Source organism: Eurypyga helias, unplaced genomic scaffold (assembly GCF_000690775.1).
Source record: "Eurypyga helias isolate BGI_N326 unplaced genomic scaffold, ASM69077v1 scaffold14749, whole genome shotgun sequence".
Lineage (NCBI taxonomy): Eukaryota > Metazoa > Chordata > Aves > Eurypygiformes > Eurypygidae > Eurypyga > Eurypyga helias.
Genome location: NW_010270435.1, coordinates 45,797 through 61,873, shown reverse-complemented (window position 1 = coordinate 61,873; position 16,077 = coordinate 45,797). Strand labels below are relative to the sequence as shown.

Below are 16,077 nucleotides of genomic sequence, written 5' to 3'. Positions count from 1 at the left end.
GTTTTAAATTAAAAACAAAAAAAAAAAGCCTCAGAATTCAGTCCTTCATTAGAACTTGTTGGTTTACATACTGCCTCTTCCTCTAGTATTTTCTGGTAAAACAGAATTTCAATCACAATTTCAGTCAACAATAATTATAATATTAATGAGGTTTTAGAACACTAGATTCAGATGAGTTTTTCTTTCTAATTAATCATTTGAGGTGCTGTATCACTTTTCAGAAACTCCTTGATAGTCCTTTGATGTTAGTACAACTTGTGGCAACAAAAAGAACCCTTAAGGTTTCCAATGGTAGCTTTTTTTTAACAAAACACAGCATGAGTGAAACTGTGTATGAGTTACATGGCTTCAGATCAACCAGTAAACCCCTCCTGAATCTCAATGCCTCCAGCCTTTAGTTCAGTTTAACTTGTCTACTACAAAGAATAAAAAATTAATCTCTTTATTCTTACATAATAGAAGTATTTGATTTATACAGGACACTAAGTTTTAGAGACAACTCATCTCAAGGGCTCAGAAGACTTGGTGTTTAGGTTATTTAATATTAATTTTAACTCTTCTATCAACTTAAACCCAGACTTCCACTCCAGCTTGCAGTTTGCCTTAGCACATTATTTTGAAAACAGCAGAAGTTCAGAAGACAATTTCTAAAATGATCAGATGTCCTTGACCTGGTGGCAGCAAGGTCTACCAGCAGCACAGGGAACATGGCAAGAAGCAGAAGCAGCAGCAGGTACCCAATCTGAAAACTGCTATACATCTGACAGGGCTGTACATGCTCAGCACCGCTTCACAGCTCTGAAGCCAGTCCAACACAGAGATGCAGTTAACTGAGCTGCTTCAGTAGCCTCATCAAACCCATGTTTCAGTAAATAAATACTAATATTAACACTACCCAAACCCCTCCCGCCTCACCCTAGTAAAGAAGGTTAATCAGCCAGCTCTAAATGTTGAAGGATTAATATAACACAGGTATTAGCTCTCTGCTCTACACTTTGCATCCCACTGAACCGGCAGTGGAGTAGCTGGCAATACACATGTCCATAAAGGAGTTTTCTGAGGAAAGGGAGCCACCGTTTCCAGAGTCCTGCATAAGCCAAGTGAAAACTAAGCATTAAAATAGGCTTCTGTTTTTATCGGATCAGGAAAGATCAATACAAGAAAAGCCCAATGCACTGATTACTACTTCTTGTATACCATTCTGAAGAATTCCCAGGATCACAGGTCTAGGGTTTTCAAGTCAACTGATATTTTACATAATTGGCCTTTCCAGAAATGTCTGATGGAACAGAAGTGTTGGGGTTCAACCCCACTTGTGGTTATTTTGCAACTGCTCTTCTATCACTCTCAAGATCTATCTCTAGGTAAGGTTACACATATATCTTTTTTCTCTTAAGTTCAAGGCTAGTAGGACAAAACAGGGCTACTGATGAGTGGGCATGGACCTTAGTCTTCTCCCATCATCTGGAGATGCTCCTATCTTCTAGTAATAAGCAAAGGTTCTGAAGCGCAGAGTCCAACTGGGTTACTCAGCCTCAGCTACACCTAACATCAGAAGGGAAGATAAGCCAGGTTTATCTCTTAACCTGAAGAGGCAGCGTAAGGTGGTACTCTCTTTAGTAAAAGAATGTTAATACTGAAGTATTTTTTAATATAGATTATTAGTCTTTATGACTGTTTGGAATATTTTGCAAACCTGTGTGAAGCCACAGACAGGGCTTCCAGTTTAGCTGTACTGGTTGAAAATGTTACCAACCCCAGCTCCTCATTGCCTTTCAGGGGCAGGTTATTGCCAAGCACTGCCAAGGGATGATGCTTACACAGAGTCACAGAGTGGTAGGGGTTGGAGATCACCAAGTCCAACCCCCCTGCCAGAGCAGGATCACCTAGAGTAAATCACACAGGAACAAGTCCAGGCGGCTTTTGAAAGTCTCCAGGGAAGGTTGTACAGCAGCTGCAGGAAAATTCACTCAGATTTGCTCCAACTGTCTTCCTTGATGTGTTAAACAAACAGAATGGCTAACAGGATGGATTAGACTTTATCTAGAGCAACCTATGTCCAGATGACCGCATCTGCTGGCAGTGATACATGATTAGCAAGAAGGTTCTGAGAACACCTGGGCATGTATTCTTTTTTCCTGCTGGATTTTTGTTAAGTGATGTCTTTACTTCACTTGACTTTATAAAACCAAGTGATACAAATGCTCCCTTTCACAATTTACAATGCAAGTTTATCATCCAAGCAATCTTTTTTTTTTTTTTTTTTTTTGAGAAAGCTGCTTCAACAGCCTAAACCTGACTCAATAGTAGCTTATAATGGCTTTGGCTGGGGCCAATGACCTTACATAAAAGATGAAATGAAACTTGAGACTAGCATCAAAATCAGACAAGAATTACTTCAACAGACACTGAACGAACAGATGCGACACCCTGCTGAGCTGAGGTTTCCCATGTTTCTGGGCTGTGGTTCTCTTATAAGACAGCCTCCACCACGACACATTCAGTTCACTTCAAATTACACATAACACATGTAAAGATTATGGTAAAAATCTTTACAGCTAAAAAGTTGACCCAAAACACTAATGACCTGTTTACAACTGACCGCTTTGCATTACTGCTTGAACTTGAAAGTTATTGCATGCATTATATACCAGAGAGCAGACAATTCAGAGTCATAAATATGTAGGTGATCTGCATAATGCTATCAACCTGCACATCAGTCTCAGTTTCAATTGCACAGCACAAAACCCTAGATCAACTGGTGATAGATAGCAAGTCCTTATTAACATCAACTTTTCCAAAAAGTAAATGCTTTAATCCCACTATACAATTAATCACCGAGGCTTTCATCTGCTTCCTATGAACAAGCTCTCAAAATTATTTCAGAACTGCTTAGCATTTTAAATTATCATCTTTTCTGCACACAGGCATTTATGCTGTAGACAGACGTTGTACCTCATCATGAAAAAAAAAAAGCAGAAGCATGGTTAAATACATTTCAAGGTTGCCAAGATAAAAGAGCCAAGGGACTGCGACCTGACATGGATAATTATACCAATTTCAAAACGTATTTGTTAATTCAGGAAAAAAGTGATGGTAAAACGTTAGAATTTTTGGGGTGACCTGGACCCTCAAGTATGTGGACTTCAGATAAATAACAAACCTCATTATTTTCCTCCCAAGTGCTCAAGAAAAAACCCACAGTATTAGCACAGAGGGCAAACCAATATAGTTAGTGAATAAGATACTTAATGGTGTTATTTGCTATGAAACAGCAAATACCTGTCTTATGATCAACAAAATCGCTTTGGTTATATTTTTATCCCATAGAACTATCAGTTAATGCACAAATAATAGGATTGCTAAGACCGTAGTAAAAATAAAACACAATAGATTGCCATGAGTTTATTTCTTTTCTCCGTATTCAGGATGAGTAAGTATAACAACTTTAAATACCACAGAAAATCTAGTTATAAAAGCAAAGGCTAGATGAACTAACTAGACATATAGCTCTTACTCATCCCTTCCCTGTGAAACATCAGAAGTCTTAGTGCCAATATTTATTTAGAGAGACCATAAAAACTTCTCTGGCACATTCACTTACGGTTTCTTTAAAGTTTCAGCCTTGGGCTAAGAATGGGTATGTTCACCTGATTCTAAGTAACTGAGATAGCACATGGTAAGGAACTGGAATTTATTGCCTTACAGGTCAGGTGCATTAATAAATCATTCAAGACTCAGTCTCCTGGAATATGAAATAAAATGGGTTTCAGCTAAGCAGCTGGGAAGGTTTTCAGGCACATCTGGTTTATTTCACATTTGTAGTGGACTAAGAACACGAATGCATTAGGTTACCATATAGTGACTGAAGGATTGTAACCTCTTAGGTGTTAACTTGACTGTTTAAGGAGTTATCCTACTGACTGAGTGCAACAAAGCTTCTCAAAAGGGAAGGTAGAAAAAATGAACAACTAAACCAAAGAAAAAGAACATGGGCAGAAAAAGACAGAAAGAAATGGGTGAGAAAAAGAAAAAAGACAGCAATGCAGCATACTGTGTCATGACATCACCACCACAGTTCATACTGCAACAGCTTTTGTCAGTGAAGCTAACCTAGCCACGACCTTTCCCCCCTACCTAGAGGTAAAGAGTGTACTAGCATCAGGAGCTCTTGTACCTCCTAACACCACCAACACAATGCCTCTGCTGTAGGTAGGAAAGAATTTCTTGCAGCAAAAGATGCCTTTTACACACTACACACATAACAACACAGTGAGTTTTGCCAGCAGGTACTATTGTTAGGGATGAGTCAAGACCTCAACCAGTGCCTATAGGCCATCAAAACCTTGTACTATAATTCTAGTTAACAGGACATAATTCTCTCAGCAAAAACATGGAAAGACTGCAGAGCTAACTCTTGGATCATGGTAGTTTAGTAATATACTTAAAAAACATGAACAGAAAAATAACCAAAGAGTAAATGTTTCCTGTTTACTCTGTCATTGTCCCTCTGTCACCTATTCCATTCTCCCATGCTACCGCTCTCCCTATGTCAACTCTCCTCTAGGACAGGTTGGGATGTCCACACTGTGGTACCATATTTCAGAAGGTGTTCAATAAAAGCACCTTTAGAAACACTTTGGGTTCAAACAGGCTCTCATTTGGGAATATGACAACAGGAATTTCCTTTTTAGCATTTTTCCAAGCCAACAAGCAAATCCTCATTCCACCAACCAAGCCAGACAAAAACATCCAAGCCACAATAAAATTAGTGGCCTCATATTTCAAAAGGCTCAGAAGTTATTCCTTTACACATATCTGTAACATTTTGCAGCCTGAACAGCAAGCTGAGGAATCCTCCTAAGAACAAAATACAGAGTAACTGAATCTATCAATTGTGACAAAAAATTCTGTTCAACAAATCTTATCTCGGCACACCCTGGTGAAATGAAGTTACAGATTGCTAATGTTTATTTCAGCATGCTCACCATGGCAACTGAAATCACGGCATATTTAGGTTTACAAGATTTTGTATTTTTTTCCAGCTTGGATCTGTTTTCTTGTGAACAACAATTAAAAAAACCTTGTGTGTACACATCACTCAATTGAAACAATAAAATTACAGTTGCATAGCACATACCTATGATGGCCGATATGTCTTGCTCTTTTAATGTGCCCAACTCCTTTACATCCTGCTGTGGGACACCCTCCATGCTCTAAAGCTTCCACCAATTCCAAGGGACCTGCATGTCAGGGGAAGTTACACATGAGATTAAAAAAGGTACCTAATCTTTGAAAGTTATATAAATATGCAGGAATACCACAGTATCATAGTCAACATGAAGAAGAAATAAGTAAACAAAATCTAATTTTAAAGTACTTTAAAAATGCATTCTGCAAAAGCATGATGGAGATTCAAACAACCTAATCCACTGGAGAAATTATTTTATTCTATGTGATCAAATCTCCACAGGAGAGCTACATCTATATAAAGAATGCAAATCCTGGAGGAACTGTATGACTTTGAATTCCTCTCCTATTAACTCCATGTAGTTGGAAGCCGGTTGTTTTGCAATGGCACGGGCAAAGTAAGTTACCCTGATGTTTCTGAAGACGGGGATCTATTCCTAGTGAGCACTGACCTCTTCCATTTTTAGCTCAAGTTTTCCACTGAACAAGACATGAAAACAAAGGCTGAAAATGCTACTAAAAGGAACAAGTCATCAGGAGATTTTTGACATTTCACTTATCTGAATTTACGTGTCTATTTGATTTTCATCAACCTGTAACAATGACGGCTGCAGAGACATTAAAGCATTTAGCTGTCAAAACTAGCTGTGACACTCAAGGAAACATAGTATATAACCCATAGTTTCATAGCAAGTCAGCAACAGATTTACTCCAGTACAAGAAACTGAGAACACCTGCCACACATCTGCGAACACGCACTGCCTCTCCGGTACTGGTCTTACGTGAGAAGTACATGAACTTGTTTCTCCCCCTAGAGATAACAATACTGACATTAAAAGGTCTATTTAAATTAATTTTCCTAGGTGAAAGATAGATTCTTGCTCACAGATGGATAATGAAAGACAAAATTATTATGTATAATTAGGACAGTCCAAAAGCATTTTTTAACAAACGTTCCGACTACGCTAATGTTACAATAACTACACTGAAGCCCAAAGACTTCTATAGGCTATAAAATGGTGTAATGGAACAGAGAAGAGAGAATTGTATCTTTTCTACCTTTATGCAAAATTGATGCCTAGAACATAACAAGTTAGTGGACTCAGAGGAAGAATTAACTTAATAGGGACGCTTTTCTAAAGTCCCGCCTCACTGATGCTCTGGTTTTGCAAAAAACAGTTCCCTACAAATGTTCTCTCCTCCCTTAAAAAATTCAAACTCTCTAAAAATGTAATTTAAAAGAGCTGCAACTGGCTGTCCATATTTATGCAAGAAACTGCTGCTTGCTCCAATGTGAAATGATATTAAAACTGACACCAATATATGGCCCTTATTCCCTAACTGCTATCAAAAAGGTCATAATCCATCATGACAACTTCACTACATCTTAAGAGAGAACACTATAAATACATAAATACTGGGAGCATAAAACCATTATGACGACGGCTCTAGACTAATATTGCTAAGATCATCCAGTGTTCACACAGTTTCTAGTGTCAAAAACAGGGATCTGGACTGCATCATTAAAAGGACTGTCTACTGACTGAGCAAAAAATATCGTGTCTTGCAAAATATTTTCTTCCCTCCTTCTAAAACCCTTCGACAAAACTTGAAACACACTTCAACTTCATGGAAACAATATTAATATTTTTATAATATTCTTTATTTTATAACATATTCTACAGTAAGAATACGAAGTCATATTGTTGGAAGAATATATTATTCAGTAATCATCCTATTTTAACAGTATTTGCGGTTAATTATTCTTTTTCTATTTAATGGGTGGTCACTTTCCCTCCTATCACATTGTTCACCTTTAGTTTTGTAGCTTAACTAGTATCAAAAAGCCACTTCTACCGGTCACATCCTAAGAGATGAACAGTGCCTCCTATGCTACCTCCTAGAGGAGATGACGTGTTGCATGTGATGGGCATCTCTATTTTGTTTCTTTTAGTGTCTCCAAGAAAATTAACTTATAGTTTTATATTCCCACCTAGGCTAAGATTCCCTCCCTCCAGTCTTGGGTAACAGAGCTGTCGCAACCTTATTCAGCTCTTCTGCCATATGATAGGGTTTTTATTTATGTGGCCACAGACTACTTTTTCCCACTGGACTGTTCCTTCATTCAATGCACAGGATGCACACCTCAGATTAAGCAGCAGATATGCAGCATCCTATCTCCTCATTATTCACTTTGTGCTTTGGCACTTACTGCACTCTATTCAGACTCGGCTTTGAAGGCAGAATGATTAACTTCCTAACAGGCAGTCATCACTGTACCACCGGTGTGCTCAGAAAACTAATGAATATACTTTGATCACGCTTTTGATAGGAAGGATTTCTTCTTGACATTTTAGAGATGCTGAATGAAGGTACAGAGATTTTCAGGTAACACATTTACACAGTCTGTGTGTGCCTTATCCCAGTTATTTCACATTTAAGTTTTTCAGAGTACTTGGCATTGCTCAGCATTTCTATTTTCCAAGCACAGGTCTTTCTGATCTCAATTACAGCTGTGAACACTCAGCCCTTGTGCAAATCATACCTCAGACTCACAACATAAAACAATCCCAGAGAAGAGCACTCAGTTAAAAACCATCTGTTCAAAGTTTGGCTGAAGTGATTACACTACTATTATCCAGAAACACAGTGGCATAGGTGTGGATATCTTTACCACGAAAGTCTTTTCTCCTACAACCTTAAGTCTTGCTTATGACAAGACTCCCATTTCTTCAACAAGTAAAACAAAATCCCCAGAGAGGGCAAGCCGGTAAATACAGTATTATTATTGGTACCATGCTTCTGTTAGATTTACCTTCCGTGTGGGCACCATTAACCCCTCTGCTCAGCTGAAGAAGTAGTTAGCTGGTTTAGAGAATTTGACAGAGCATTTGAAAGGAGTGCCTTCTCACTGCAGTTGAGACTCCTCTGAGCTAAAAAGCACACTAGCCTTCAAGAGGACACGGACAGAAGATTTTAAAGAGTGATACCCTAACCCCACTGAGTGCCACAGCGGTTTCATCACTGGCTTCAAGAGGGCCAGGATTTTATGCAGCCTATCTTTACCATTACTTCAGGTTACGACTGTGGTTCTTATGCATCCAGAGAAACATTGTATTTCCATGACAGTAATGGTCAATAAAGCTATCTGCTAAAAAGTGATTACTGACTGTTGATTTGGCATTAAATGTCACATTTACATTATTTTGCATAACCTAGTTGCTACTCTTCCTTGGCTAGCACAGTACACGTGCCTTTTAACATCATTATGTTACAATATGATTTCTCTTACTAAGTGGGGGTTGAAGAGGGTGTCCAGTTTTTGTACACCAGCCTGCAGGATGGATATCAGGGCTATCTACATCAGTCCAATAATCATAAATACTATCCCAGCCATCAAAATGGACCTAAAATAAAAAAAAAGGAGAACAATACATTTCAGATCAGACAAATTCTCTATAAAATCCATCTCCCCTAGTAATATCTAAAAATGACATGGACATTAGAGAAGTCACCTGAAGAGAACTATCGATGTTACATAGAAAACACATGTACAGTAGATGCTGGACCCAGACATACTCCCACTGAAGTAAAGAGAGAGGTGTCATTTGATCATTTACTATGTGTTGCATCATCAGGTTCCAATCCTTGAATAAAGCAGGCAAGTTAAGTTCACACATTAATACTTAGTTTAAGCATGAATTTCCGCCTTTTTCTTTTTTTTTTTTTTTTTAATCCAAAATTCAAACGTTTTTACTCTCCTGTTTGAACAGGATTTAGTAACAGCAGAGCAGTAAGTAAAAGCCTAAAAAATGGTGGTTAACCATAAAACAAAAACCCCCAACATACAAGTAACATTTTTAATAAAATCCAACTATACAGGATAAGGAGTTGAAACTGAAGAGATAATGAAGTGTATGCCTTCCCAAAAAAAGTACCAGTATGGGCTCTACATGTGCTTTTTTCAGGTGAAAGCTAATTATCTTCAAATCTTGCTTGACCTGTGTTCTAGTAAATAGCTCAGACCTCTCACGCCCAAGCACGGATGTACCTACACACAGAAACATACAACAGAGCTCTTTCAACATATGCTACAGAGTCAAATTACCACCCTAGAACCTACAAATCCTGTGATTTTTTAGTAAGTCAGACTGGAGAGGGGAGATGTTATTTTGGTTTTTTGCATGACCAACTTAAAAGTTTAGATAGAAAATGCGTAGGAGTGAAGACACTAGTTCTGTCGACTCCCTACCACCAGTTAATTCAGATTCAAAAATGAATTGTCAGCTGCATTTCCTGCTTGAAATACCATGTATGCCTAATAAATCTGGACAAATATCCTTCATATCCATCTAACCGGATTATCTGGAACACACTAGCTCTTCTAACTGTTAAGGGCTTCAGAGAATAAACTGGTGTTGTACAATAAAAGAAAAATAATTCAAGTATATGACTTCTGGAAAATTGCACTTTCTTAAAAATACATTATCTGAGATTAATCCAATTTGAAGTCCATAATTAATATAAACTCCAGAATTGCAGAAGTCAATGACAAGGCACTAGAGATCAGGGTCCTTTTTTTATCTCCGCCTTATTTCTCTCTCCTCTCCCTGGAAGTTTATAGAGACAGATTCAATTAACCTAGGCCAAATATTTTATGGGCCCTAATACAAATATCACAGCAGCCCTTCGACACTTAGTATTAAATCATCATGATTCTTAATAGAATAGACAACTGGTTTACATCAACTATTCCCAAAGCAATTTTTGAACATATTCAACTCTGCTCTCTAATTACCTACGTCAGCAAATATAACTAAGAGGATAATAGAACAACCCCTTCCAAAGGAATTATACGCGTATTAATCAGTGAACAGGACGAGCAGAAGCTTAGCAGGATGCACCAGTGTGACTCATTTCTTCCTGTGCTTAATTTACAACTATAGGATTTTGGTTTTACAAAGTACTTATTAGTCACTCAAGAAGGACAGTACAGTAAGAAAGAGACACTTACCTTTATTCTATAGTCGTCAGTATCTACAATAGTTGCTACTCTGATAAATACTGGATTTCTCTTGTCAACCACTTCAAGTTTCATGTTTTTCTGAAAGCCATGAGAAGGTTTCTAGAAAAGAACAACAACATTATGTGAAACAAAAGAAAACCTCAAAAATCTTACACAACTACAGAGTATATAAAATCCATAGAAAACTCTCTGCCTTAATTTTCTCAAATCTGCCCTCCCTCTCCAACAGATCCAAGATTATTTATTATTAAACTAGAAAAATGAACTAACTACCTTTGGGTTTCCAGGTTCTCCACTTAAGCCTTCCAGGCAAGTAAGTAGGGTTATTTATTTTAAATCAGTTGGGATTTTCCTGAATTGTCTAGAAAAGATTTCCCAGATATTTTTGTCAACACCTTCAACGCAGTATTGAATGAAGTATTACATACCAGCAGCCTGAAATGTCTGTATAATTGTTTACAGGAAACATACTTGTGTTTTTTAGCATATGTTTTTGCTTCATGATTCAAACTCTCTTTTTCAGTCTCCTCCTGAAAAACCTACCTGATCCACGGTGTAACAGTGAACACTCACTCAGAAAAAACAGGACCAGATACCTGTTTTGTAATACTATTTTAGCAAAAAGGTGTCTTTGCTAGGAGTAACAGATTTTATCTTTACCATCTACAGATACAAAATCTAAAGCAAAAAATTATTTCCATTTTTAGGAACATACGGGCAAGATATGCTACAAATTTTATTCTAGGTTTCTAGGAAAGCAACATATCTGTCCCTCTAACACGCTCCAGAACATCGGTTCCAGAACAGCTGCAGCTTAATAACCCTATTTTCTCACATAATACAATACAGAATACTGTGACTGTCTCAGGAAAACTTCACCCGAACTCCAACACAATCGGCCTTTTATTCCCATTAAATCTGCTTTCTTATTACTTTTCACAACCATCAGTAATAGGGTTACCATCATAATAGTACAGAAAGCAGGGAGGTGATTTTCTCCGGCTGTGAAACCAAAACACAGAGCACAGCTGGCCCCATGCAGCAAAGCTGTCCCTCCCCTCCACCCTCAATGCCAGGTGGCCTTGCCTATGCTACCTTTTGGGACCTACACCATCCCCAGCTGCTCCCTACTAGTACGGAACAGTGTTGCGCCAAGACAGCTAGCACTCTCCCATTTAATGCTGTCAACCCCTTTGGCGTGTCCAGTGCAGTTTCCTGGTGCAGACACAGCTCGATGGACCTCGGTGCCTGCAAGACCCTTGGGCCACAGGTGGGGCATTCCCACCCTGGAGGTGGCTGTTCCTTGAACCCCAAGGTAAGAAATTAAAATATGGATGCTCTGAGAGAAAATGTTGGCTTTCAGCTTGATGTAGTCAAGGTCACAGCCCTCCACTGTTTTGCCGAGACCTATACCTCTCAGATATAATCAAATAACATTCCTAATCCTCGCCCCCATTATTCCGGCTGAAAACATAAGATTGAGACACATTATTAAGCCAGATGCATTTTGGGGTGATAAACTGCAGGTCAGTAATAAACTCTGGTGATCTACTGACCTCAGGAACTGCTGTAAGCACCACATTTCTGCTCTCGTTAATCCAGCTCTTAGCCAAGTGTTATTTGGAATTAGTGACCCTAATCTGAAAAGCTGAGGCAAACCAGCTTCAGCACACTGTGTGACAAGGGGCTGGGAGCTACCGGCCATCTGATGCTGGCTCCTAACAGCAACCCTTCCTGCACTACTGACCAGCCTACTTTCCTCGCTGAAATCCTAAGAGCCCAGGAAAGGTGGGTGTCACTCAAAGAAACCAGCAAGTACAAAGCTATAAGAAAAAGGATGTTGCCCACAAACACCACAGTTAAACTGAGGAGCTGCCCATGTGCCCTAGGCACAAGCTGGCAGAAGAGAAACTCTGCTGGAGGGTATTAAACACAAACTCCCTCTTGACTACTACCAGAGACAATGGACTAGGTGGGTGGCCAGACTGACCTCCTACAGTCATTTGTAAATTCTCACTGTATTTACTGCAACATTTAAAATGTTCAGATAGAAAGACACATGTTCAAAATATGTTATGATGGCTCAGGAGCTATCTCATTACTTCTAATAGCTAGGCAGTAATTTCCCATAGCAAATCACATTCATTACTATTATTTTGTAGCATTTAATCCCATTAGTAACAATTAAAATAATAAAGTAATAGTGATTTATAATAATAATTACCTGATTTCTAAAACTGCAAACTTGCATAAAAATACACCACATGTTAAGCAACTAGTTAACTGGATACCTTTGGAAACATACAAACACCATATATGTATTCTCTTCTTTAATTAATTAATTACATGTGCGTAAAAGCATAAAAACATATAAGCATTTTCTCACCACTTTAAAAGCCCTTGCAGGTGCAGGTAATGAACTGGTTTCTTCCAAATACTTCTCCCAGGAAAAATGCTTCGCATGCGGATAATCTGGCACAGAAGAAATATGAGCAAAATTACACAGCACAGTGCAAAAACCCAAAACTGATGTCTAATTTACAGAATGTCTAATGCATTCATTATACTATTACAATTTATGTTTCAGATTTATAAAATAATTACAAGAAAGGCTAGTCTAAGTTTTCTCTGACATATTCACCATGTAGGTTAACAAAATCCAACAAGTTTCTCCAACGCAACACTGAGTATCTGGCAGAAAAGTTCGCAATTGCTCTGGATACGAGAATATAAATAAGTGGAGAGATTTTTCCAGTCCACATCAATTCAAGAAGTTCATTCAAGTACCCTAAGTCTAATCTTTTATTTTATAAACAGTAATCTACTGGCAAACACAGTCTAAATCGGTAATAGCTTTGCACCACAGTACAGCACCTCTGACTACCTGCTACTCTCTTAGTAAAATTGTTTCAACTAAATTTCTAAAAAAAAAAAAAAAATAGACTGGACATCTACTAGAAGAATAATTTACAAATATCATCAAAGAGGATGTTGACTTTCTCAGAAAGCGTCATGTTTACAAACACTTTGCGCAAGAAATGCAAAGACAGCTTTGCTCTTGAAGAAAAGGCAGTGCCTGTCCTTCGCCTTTAATTTGCACTAGAAGTTTAAACATTATGATTCATAACCTAAAACAAAGCCAATTCTGATTTGTTTTAAAAGGGATTTCACTGAATAATAGGCTGTAATTAACCTCCTGACAGACAGATTGCTTATGACTTTTCAGGATTGCTGGCTATTAGAATTTCTGACAGAGTTAGTTTTAACCAATTAAAATGTTCCATGTTCTCAGACCACAAACGGGAGTTTCTGCAACAGGGCATTTAGATTATCCAGCTATACATAACAGTCCTGAAAATCAGTGGTCATCTTACATTTCGTGCTAACAAGTACACTTTCATTCTTCCATATCGCCTCTCTCATTGTGTTTTCCTCCCTTCCAAAGAGCCCTTACAAGTCTGAATCCTGGATCACATAAGGAAATCTTCTCATCAACTCACTACCTTGCACATTTAGTTCACATGAAGATTGTTTTCTTATGCAAAACTCTCACACACCTGGAATTTGTTTTATCAGCATTTTCACAAATGTGAGTCTTAGAATAAGTGAATACACTCAGCCAAAAACACAAAGTTCTTCAGATTCCAAGGGGTATCCTGTCATGGATGTTTGTCTCTTTACAAAAGCAGAATACATGTGCATACTTAACACCTATTGTGTCTATTGTACTTCTGTTTTCTATATATTATGTCCTGCAAAAAAAATCATAATTTCCCAAATACTAATACTTAATTACAGAAAGAAAAAAAATCAAGAGAGGTAACAATAAGCTTATTCTAAGTTTTAATGCTGCTACCTGATTATAGCCTCTTCACATCTTTCAGATGTATAAGATACAAACCTGGTGGGGTGATGAGAGTTCTTTTATGTTCTTTACACCATCCAACAGGATGAATATGTGGGCTAGCTGCTTCACACCTGGAGGAGGGGGAGGAAAAATGGGATTGATAATGCAGTTCTTCAGGCACCTTATTATGGTTCGAAAACAAGACATACAAAAAAGATGTAACAAATTTAAAAAAAAACCATGCAGTTCAAGTGTAACTTGAAGATGTCAAACATAACTTGAAGATACAAATGCATTTAACACTGACTAAAGAAACGTAAAGAAGTGTAAGGCTTTATTTACAATTTCACTAAAAGATCAAAAAATCAAGGGCTTTAAGTCGGTGGTAGATCTCCACTGAGAAGCTATAATGCCGGACCTGGAAAATTCACATGTAAGAGACTCTTGGGAGAAACATGTTGGCTGACGGCAAGAATACAGTAATCCCATCAAAGACAGATGGGGTTTTGCAATGCCAAAACCAAAACTTTAAACCAAAAGCTTAAAGACCTTGATAAATGATCCAAGTTGCACCTGAAGGAAGATAAAAAAAATCACGTATAACTTCAATGCACTGTCAGTAACAAGTAAAAATTCAAAACCAGATTCTGAGTTGTTTGACTGGAGCTATAAACACCTTATTGTAACTCAGCAGCACATAAACAAAGTACATCTGAGAAAAATTGTCAGCAAGAAAGAATAAAATAGAATTTTAGGCCCTAATCTGCCTGAAAGAATCCAGAACTTATCAGTGACCCAAGACTGCAAATTGCTCTAAAACAGCTGATCAAACTCTGGTATTCAAGGGACTAACAACTTCCCATATTTTCTGTCATGTTCATCAAATTATGCACTAATGCTGTTGCCTGTGGCATGCCACAAGAACCACAGAGGACTAACAGAGGCAGGCTGGGCTACACTTGATGTGTGCTGGCATCTGTCTGAAGCAAGGACAGATCGCTCTGATTGGGCTCACTGTTCAGTTACATCGTGGGTGCCGGCTATCAAATTCTGTTAGCAGTACAAGAAAAAAAAAAAATCACACACACTGCAAAAACATAACTGATATAAAAGCAGATGAGAAAAACAGTCTGAACATTCAGTATTATTGAATTATTATATATAGAACCATATCATTTTATTACATTTGTTACATTACTATTTCATAAGATAATACATTATGTACAATATAACATATGGTGTATATCATGTATATACACAATGCTGTATATATATACACAACGTTGTATATATATATACACAATGTATATACAATTATTATTATTACTCACAATTATTAGGAAAGGCAAAAAGGAAGACTGATTTACAGGAGAAGCAAAAAGCCATCAGACTCCACTATGAAACATGTACCATCCCCGTGTCTGCATCGATACTTAATGATTGTTTTTGACTTGGCTGAACAATTAACAGTGCTCTTTAAAGAAGTAGATAGCACTTATGTAGTCAGGGTGACTAAGGAACAATCATGCTGACACAAAAAGCTAGCAGTAGTATGCACGGCACTGCACTACACTGTGCAAACATACTCTTTGCCTCTATTTAGCTGGAAACTCAGATACAACCATCTAATTCCCATGTACCTCTGTCCTTAGAGACCTTGCTTCTCTTAGGAGCCTGCCTCACCTAATTTCTTCTTTAGTTAGATAACTCCAATATCACAGTGCACTAGCGCTCTCTTCCACTGTTTCCTAACCCTAAAGGTGCTTTAGTAAGTGACATTAAATATACTCAGCTACACACTCTCTCTCTTCCGGAGAATCCCATCAGCATTTCTATCTCTCCACAAGCCCACTGCCTAACTCACTCCAAGGACCCACCAAGGCCAACAAACTACAGCTTGAGTAAGCTGAATTAGCTAAGGACTTCATTCCCTGTTCCTCAGGGAGGGATCAAGAAACCAAGCTCAAGCAGTCAAGCTTGTAGTCTGGATAGAAATACCCTCTACTCCTCCTGC

The 16,077-nt window shown here is 38.0% G+C and overlaps 1 protein-coding gene across 1 annotated transcript in view; it reads right to left on the bottom strand.

Moving 5' to 3' along the window:
- The window catches only part of L3MBTL3 (l(3)mbt-like 3 (Drosophila)), a 71,332-nt gene that overhangs the window by 16,616 nt on the left and 38,639 nt on the right, over window positions 1-16,077 (bottom strand). Inside the window, exons 11-15 of the mRNA XM_010158452.1 lie at window positions 14,118-14,194; window positions 12,603-12,688; window positions 10,205-10,315; window positions 8,483-8,597; window positions 5,141-5,243 (exon numbers count right to left, since the gene is read on the bottom strand). Coding sequence (XP_010156754.1) covers window positions 5,141-5,243; window positions 8,483-8,597; window positions 10,205-10,315; window positions 12,603-12,688; window positions 14,118-14,194 — 492 coding nt within the window. The remainder of the gene's footprint in view (window positions 1-5,140; window positions 5,244-8,482; window positions 8,598-10,204; window positions 10,316-12,602; window positions 12,689-14,117; window positions 14,195-16,077) is intronic.